At 32.8% G+C, this 8275-nt stretch overlaps 1 protein-coding gene across 2 annotated transcripts; it reads left to right on the top strand.

Moving 5' to 3' along the window:
* The first annotated feature begins 3458 nt into the window (after nt 1-3458).
* LOC136974260 (sn-1-specific diacylglycerol lipase ABHD11-like) lies at nt 3459-7875 on the top strand. Of its 2 annotated transcripts, none has more exons than XM_067269097.1 (6): nt 3459-3548; nt 3619-3772; nt 4469-4639; nt 6069-6251; nt 6340-6530; nt 7630-7875. In XM_067269097.1, exons 1-6 carry the CDS (start codon nt 3532-3534, stop codon nt 7769-7771), a joined length of 858 nt encoding a protein of 285 aa, XP_067125198.1. In that variant the 5' UTR covers nt 3459-3531; the 3' UTR covers nt 7772-7875. The 2 variants fall into 2 exon arrangements, with proteins under 2 accessions (XP_067125198.1, XP_067125199.1); XM_067269098.1 differs by having other exon boundaries at nt 3489-3543.
* The last annotated feature ends 400 nt before the right edge of the window (nt 7876-8275 follow it).

Genomic DNA, 8275 nt, shown 5'->3' with positions numbered 1-8275 from the left:
GTCATTATTATACATTCATTTAAAGAAAGGGGATTTCCCAGTTTCGTCACAGAACAAGTAATGAAAAATTCCGTGCTCATTTCAATCGGTCCGAATAGTAGGTGCGACAAAAATATGAAATGAAATGGTTCAAACTTTTACAAGATATTATTATTATTTATTGTGAAAAAATGCCGCCCCTGCCGCCCCCACTACGCTACGCCACTGCAGTTAGGGTACGTCACGAGAACGCACACTAAGAAGGGATTTTTCGAAATACCTCCCCACGGGGGCGAGGGACAGGATTAAAGCTTAACATCTCCATCAACAATGGAAGTGTCAAGTAACAATGGAAATGTCAACAATAGAAGTGTTACGTAACAATGGAATTGTTAAGAGAAAGCGACGTGCAAGACGTAGTTGCAGTTTTTTTCGTTTTTGCGGGAAATCGAACATATTTTTAGACCCATATAAAAATTCTGTAATTAATCTGGAAACAGGGGTGACCCAATTCTTGCATTCTGTTAAAACGGGTAAGGTTGACTGTTACGTAATAATCTTAATTTTCGCTAAAACGGTTGAGTTGAAAGTTGAAATTTGGTACACAGATAGAGTACCAAATTTAAGTACCAAAGTGTTAAGTAACGATGATGGTGTGAAGTAACAATGGAGAACAAGAGAAAGCGATGTGCAAGGTTTACGGGCGCTGGAAAAAAAAAAGAGTAATATGTTAGAACACATTCGATTTTCAAATTTAAACAGATTAATTCGGTTTTTCTCGACCTTTCTTTAGAAATACTTAGTTTGTTGATGAAATTAAAATTACTCTTTTTCTTTTTGACTATAAAGTAATAATTTTAATCTTCGCTATCGTTACTTTTGCCCGAGCAACGCCGGGCCTACCTGCTAGTAGAGTATAAAAAATTATATCTAATAAAAACAAAGAATAAAATAAAAATGAAAAATAAACTCAGAAATACTCCTAAATACAAGTATCAACTAATACTAATGTAGAACAATAAAATGAACGTGTAAATTAAGAGTTCCTTGCAGAGTTTTTAACAATATACTTCCAGGCCGATGGAAGGCCTTCAGCGTCTCTCGCATTTATACATGCCCCTTCTAGTTTGCTTTTATAAATCTCTATTTTCTCAGCGGTCCTTGCTAACGTTGGGAGCTCACGGGTTTGATAATGTCCGCTTCATCCCATTTAACTACCGAGCTTTGGGTCTGAGCCATTTGGGATAGTACCGTGGCGTTGAAACTTTTTCTGATGTTATACTTGTGCTCCTTGAGTCTTACACTCGAATTCCTTGTCGTAACGCCTATATAATCTTTCCTAATTCCCAGCTGTGCGTTTTCGTACGGTATCCTATACACACCTGCTTTTTCTTCCTTCTTAATGCTATTCTTGTCATTTCTAAAAATCTTATATAGGTTCGGGGCTCTTTTTAGAATTATTGTTGACTCATTGCGGTTCACGATTTCTTTCATAATGCTTTTGGCATATCTGTTATAAGTGAATTTTGTGATGTTACCGGGACCTTGTTTTGAGCCCCTTGCTATGTTCTTCTCGCATCTTCTAACAATTCCTGTTATTGTGTCTTTTTCGTACCCTATGGCTTTGGCTACTCGTAGAATTCTGTTAATTTCCTTTGCTCTGACCATAACGTTGTCACAATAATATCCCCTCGCAATCAAATGATCCATATCATTATAAGATGGTGGCATTCCGGGCTCTAACCCTGAGGGCCTGTCTTTATTGTGACTACGTATGTAGATACATATACATACATATGTAGATGAGAAACTTTAATAATAAAAAAAATAATAATAATAATGTTGAATTATTAAACACTTCCAGACGCGTACGACAAAGCTGCCATTTAGTTCAGCGCTGGTACTGTACAGTACATCTCGTTATACGATGAAACGAATATGTATGCGCATCAAGTTTGTGACAAACTGTCATGAGTCATACACAGGTGCAGTGATACAATAGAAAATCTGCTAGCCAATGTCCACTTTGAAATATTTACTATATGGGCAGTACTGTGACGGTATGCAAAAAACGGCCACTAGTGGCGCCCCTAGCTATAATTAAAATTAACAATATAAATTCTTTTACATTTACTTTATATTTTTACAGTATAATCCAGTATATTATTATTTTTATTTGTAATAGGAATTTAGTACTTTATGAATTTATTATTTATACCACGGAATGACACCGCTCGCATGTCCCGATGCCCGCATCGAGCCTTTAGACTGCTTATTTTTTTATAAATTTGACATTAGATATATACATGTATACTTTATTTTTTAAACATTTAAATTTTTAGTGTTTGTACTCTTTTTTATGATATAAAAATAAGCTTATAAAAATCAACGCGTGGCTTAGTGTCCGTCCCGCGGGTCATAGGTTGGCCAGCACTGCTACAGGCTATGGTTTGCAAGAATATAATTGATTCTTGGAAACCATAGTCTGCAGAATGGCCCAGAAATCAGTCAACATTTAATTCTTTTTATATTTTTCGTAATTTAAAAATAAATTTACAAAACAATTCTTAAAAATAAAAGCAAACCTTTTAGTTCCCTGAACTATTAATGAATGGTTTAATTGGAATAATGAATCTTAATTCTAATAATTAACCGTTAAGACATAATTCAATTACTTTCCATATTTTTGAATTTGTATTTATAAGGCAAGAGGAGAAAAAATCAATAATAAAAAAATTGCAAAATGTTACTGGTTTTATTGCTTCTTACAAGTTTGCAATTCTGTAAAAGTTAACTTTTTTCAGCTAAATGTGGGTCAATGGACGTGTAAAAGTGGACTGAACGTCTTTAAAAAATATCTTAAGAATGCATTCAAAAACATGTCATAAAAAACATACCTTTTGTTGCATCGAATTTATGTGAAATTATAAAAAAGCATCACTTTCTTACTTAACTAAATTCATTTTTTCGTATAAAATGGGTTCAAAATGTAAGTAATGCTCATTTTTAGTAACGAAATTATCAATTTATTGATATAAAAGGAGCAGAAAAATACAGTAGAATAAGTGATATTTTATTTAAAAAGTAGTTTTATAACTGACAGGTATCCAATACACACACGCACAAACAGTATCTTATATATATACAAACCTCTGAACAATGAACATTAACAGAAACGAAAAAGGGCCGTTATTACTAGTTCGACTGTAATTATAATTAATTTTTCGATTCAATATGGGGGTTGATAACTAAATTTCTTAAGGCATAAATGTTAAAAAGTAGAAAAAAAGACACCTGTATACATATTTCTTATATAAATCTAATTTATTGAATATTTATATATTTAAAACAAACAAATAAATAAATAACGGGTAGAATTGAGAAATACAGAAATTTCTTCCTACAATTTAATTGTCCTGTGTCGAAATATAAAGCTCTTATACTTTCCTTACACGCCTTATGATCGCTCTGACCTTGAGGAGACAAACTCTTTCTCTTTCGAGCGAGAAGGTGTAGTTCTTTGTTATCCCCAACTCTCCGCTAACTGAAGTCATGAACTCTACAGTAAGGTAACGATATTAATTAATTAACTGTATATATAATATATACTTGCATTGAATATTAATTATGTAATTTTAGTGAAGATACAATAGACTTGTCATTCGAGATTTTCGATGGAACCGATGAAATGCTCCCTCCTACTTCTCCCGTAGTTATTGTTCACGGTGTCTTCGATTGTAAGGAAAATTGGCAGAAAATAGCAGAAAATATTGCAGATAAATCCGTAAAAAAGGTGACGCATTTTTAATTAATGCTAATTATACACAATTAATTTTTTAATTAACGCAACGATAAGCACGCAAAGTTCATAAAATCGATCCTAGAATAGGATTTTGACCTGGTTAAATGATTTAAGGATTGCATAATGTAGCATAAGCGAATCGATGCGTATTATTTTTTCAATTATAAGAAATGTTTCTGGTGTAATCAATGGGTATATTTTTAATTCTCCATTAATTAAGAGCCACTACTAATGGGAAATTAATTCTCTATTTTAAATAAATGAATAGAAAACGAGAAAAGTTGGTCCTAGAATAAGATTTCGAAAAATAGGAACGAGTGAAGATTGCATAACGTTACATAAATTAGTGCTCTACAATACTCTTCAAAACGTTTCTGGTAGGAAAATGATTTTTTAATGCTCCTATAAACCCCCTGTGACAAGGCCTATACAGAGGGTGGTCTAGTAGGAACCTCAAAAGTATCTGTTACAATTTATCCATTCCATTCTTTTTTTGTATGTTGATTTTTTACATACTAAGGCCTCAAGACTCAAGCAGTTTGGATACCTTTCCATCTCCAAGAACCTAAACATACAAAAACTTAGCAATTGTACCATAAATCTGACATTTTATATGTTCCAGTGGTGCTAATTAGTGAGATTAATTAATGAAATTTAAATTTTAGTTATAATTTAATTTCAATGCAGGTATTCGTGATAGATTTAAGAAATCACGGCGATAGTGGAAAATCTGAAGATTTCTCTTATTCTGCAATGTATAGAGATCTGGAAAAGTTTATTCGAATGTTAAAAGAACCGGTCATCTTAATAGGACACAGTTTAGGATCAACTGTTACAATGGGTTTTGCCCTCAAACAGGTAAATGAATAAAACTAATATAGTGGGTACATTATTCTCTGGGAATATTTGGAGAATCATGCTGTAAATCAGCAGGATTTGGTTAAGAATAAAATTTCACTAGGTCTGAATAATTAATGTTAATAAAACTTAATCTTAGTTAAAATTTAGTTTCAGTTAATTATTATCAATGAAAACGCCACATATCACACAGAATCCTTAGGATATAACAAAACATTCTTTCAAAGAGACACTATCAAACAGAAGGAATTTGTTAGGGGGTCGAGTATGATCGTATCTATGACCGTCAGTAGCGTGACGAGTAGTTAGAACCATTTATGTTACTAAAAGTAATAATTTGTGACGCCATTCGAAGAGCACTTTTTCTGCTTGTGTCTTCTTTCTTTGTATCCTCTTCTTTTGTTTCTTAAAGAATACTTTAAAAGGCTAATGTCTTAACGGGCAATCTTTTCATAGAAATGAGTGTTATGGTCCTTTTAAATCGTTCTTCATTTAACTTGTTTATCAGTTTAGTCCATAATTTGTATTTCAATAAACTAGGACAGAAAATTCCTTAGGCATACTTGTTGCGGGATGAAATGCTCAGATAATAAATTAAAATTTCACAATTCATTCTTAAACCACAAGAACATAAAATTACAGAGTGGATTCGGCCTTCTTTTCAAGGTTCTTCCTTCGCGGCTTAAAAGAAAGGCCAACACTGATTTTGTGAGTCTGAAATGTAAAAAGTGTGAAGATTTTAATTTATTTTACTGTTTACTTCTTTTAATTAGGAATAATTTTTTGTTTCCTTAATTTTTTTTTACATTTTCCTTCATCCATCGAATCACCAATAGCAACCATCTCTAAATGGCGGCCATTGTTTCCAAGAACGTTCTTTTTCAAAAATAATGCAAAATAACCTCCAAACGACGGCCACTTCCCATCTATTTTCGAATTTTTCCTCTAGTCATTGTGTTTCGCAGGTTTGACTGTATAATGGCCGCGTTTCTTGTGCAGCAAAAATATAGCAAAAACGACGTCACGATAGATAATTCTATTAAAAATATGGTATTTTCCCACGATTTTCAGTCATTTTAAAAAATTTAATCTTTCCACAATGTTTTTTTTATCAATAGTCACTTCAACTTTTTCACATTTTTACATCATAATATCACATTATACATACAAGCATCCATTTTGTTTCGCAGGTCCAGCGGCCGAAAAAGCTGCCTTGTGATTGCTGCAGCGACCGCTTGCAGCAAACATTTAGAAACGATTCGCTACACGATAGTGCTTTATTTAGAAACACTTCGCTGAATTTTCAAAGCAGCGCTGCATAAATAAAAGCAACCAATCCGTTTTACAATTTTCCAGATATTCCCGAAGTATAATGCTCGACATTATTTATCAATAAATATCACACAATTTATTTTAACAAAAATTTCAGCCCGACATGGTAAATATGCTGATATCAGTAGACATTACTCCTCTCGATTATCCAATGGATACAGAAACAAGAATTTTGGGTGCTTTAATGAAAGTGAAAGAAGCATTAAGATCCATTCCTCAAGGTTATCTTCTGAGTAAGGCGAAGAAATTTCTAGAAAATCAATTTGAAAAAAATAATCTGGTGCTTATATCCTTAATTTGTAATTTTAAAAAGTTCTATTATTAATAAATGTCACGAAATTAATTTTTATTTGGATTTATAATTGCAGGTGTTCGCTCTTCGTAAAATATTTACATCAACTCTTGTACAAGAAGGTGAACATTTTAAATTTAAAACTAACTTAGATGCTGTAGAAGAGCATATTTGCAATAGGAAAACCATCAGGAAGACTTATCCATTGTCTGGTTTTTATAAAAATCCAGTTTTAGTTGTTTATGGAGAGAAGTCAAACTATGTTACGTATGTATACACTTCAAAATTTTAAATTAGTAGCTGTATTTAACATAACACTACAATGATGGCACATAGCACTTATTCCCATTATCACTCTACGTCTTTAATGTTCTCATGATATAATTAAATATTTTACAAATTTGTAAACTACAAGTCGATTCAAAAGCCAGTTAATCAGGATATGTTTTAAGATGAATTAAAGCTGGTTTAAAACGGCTGCATGTTATGTGCATGTTTGTGATTCACTCACTACTAATATACGACTTTTAGACTATTCTGTGTATAAATGTTGTAATCTTATATTTTTATAAGTCATAACAGAAAAAACCAGCAACGAGTTATTTAATTGTATTCTATAACTCAGTGGTTTTAACCGGGGTACCGCGGCACACTAGTGTCACAACACTGGGATGACACAAAATACTGTATAGTGCAAAATAGCGCTGTAACACATTTTAAGTATATTATTAAAAGCACAGAGCTAAAAACACTCTATATTGATAAAGAAATAATAGGGTGCCGCAAGAAAAAATTAACAAGTGGGAGACGAAACTATTAGAGAAAGACTCAAAAACATTGCTGTAACTAATTGCAAAAATTGACGGGGTGAAAGCGCCCTGTAACGATTACAGCACTGGCGTCCCTGATTACATCTTTCTATCCTAAGTAGCTCCATCTAGTAAACGTTTATTAATTTAAAAATGTATTTTTGGACATTATATCGAAAAAACCATCTAGCACCATCAAAAGGCTCAGTTTTCTAAATGACCGTGCTATCGACTGCCTTAGCTCTTTTCCTTCCTAAGTGATTCCCTAAACGTATACCAGTTTATGTTGTTGTGGAAGGAATTAAGCCAGAACCAAATAGACAATTGTAGAAGACGGCATTTCATGACAAAACGAGGCTATAGAAGCACTATTCTGATGCTTTGTGATTTGAGTTCATATATGGGCTTGACCATATTGGTTCGGATGCCACCCATTTGTCCACCCTGCTGCCCCTAGTGAGACTCTGATCGAATGATAAAGAATTCTATGAAAAACGCTGATATGTCCATTAATTTCTGTTTTTCTCAATGATATTTGTTTAAATATTTATTTTCAGATCCAAAGATTACAATGCCATGAAGACTATATTTCCTAACGTATCATTAACGAGCATAAAAGACTCAAGTCATTGGATTCATATAGAAAAGCCAGACGATTTATTTAACGCCATTTTGTCTTTTCTCTCATCAAAAAACTGACATGGAGACAATTGTATTTTACTTCCATTCTAAATATAAACAAGTAATTAATATTTACTTTAACAAACTTCGATATTTCTTATTAAATTAAATTCATACACAAATGTGTAAAGTTGTATTATTTTCGAATTGTTATTAAGAGCACTAGATTTAATAACTATATTATTCATGTTGAAACTTCAACATACAATCACTATATATTCGTCGCTATATCGCGAAAACTTACTAATACAGAATAATTATTTCGATCGGTCTGGTTTGGAGACAGCGGTCTGCACCGAAAGGTACCAAGGAACTCTGTGTGAATATGTAAATTTTTTTCGTAGACGCGATCGACTGCCGAAAACTAGAGAAAAAAATAAGCGACAATTTTCGCTGAATGTCAATCGTTTCTACAGGCATTCACTCGCTTTCTCACGGTCTCGTGAAGACAAAACGGAGATTGGTCGAGGCCTAATCGAGCGGCGCAAAAGTTGGTATTTTTCTAGTAATTTCAAAGTTGAT

The sequence above is a fragment of the Centruroides vittatus genome, unplaced genomic scaffold (genome assembly GCF_030686945.1).
Source record: "Centruroides vittatus isolate TY-2023 unplaced genomic scaffold, ASM3068694v2 contig_345, whole genome shotgun sequence".
Classification (NCBI taxonomy): Eukaryota; Metazoa; Arthropoda; class Arachnida; order Scorpiones; family Buthidae; genus Centruroides; species Centruroides vittatus.
The sequence above is the reverse complement of the archived record's forward strand: the minus strand, read 5'-3'. Positions and strand labels throughout refer to the sequence as shown.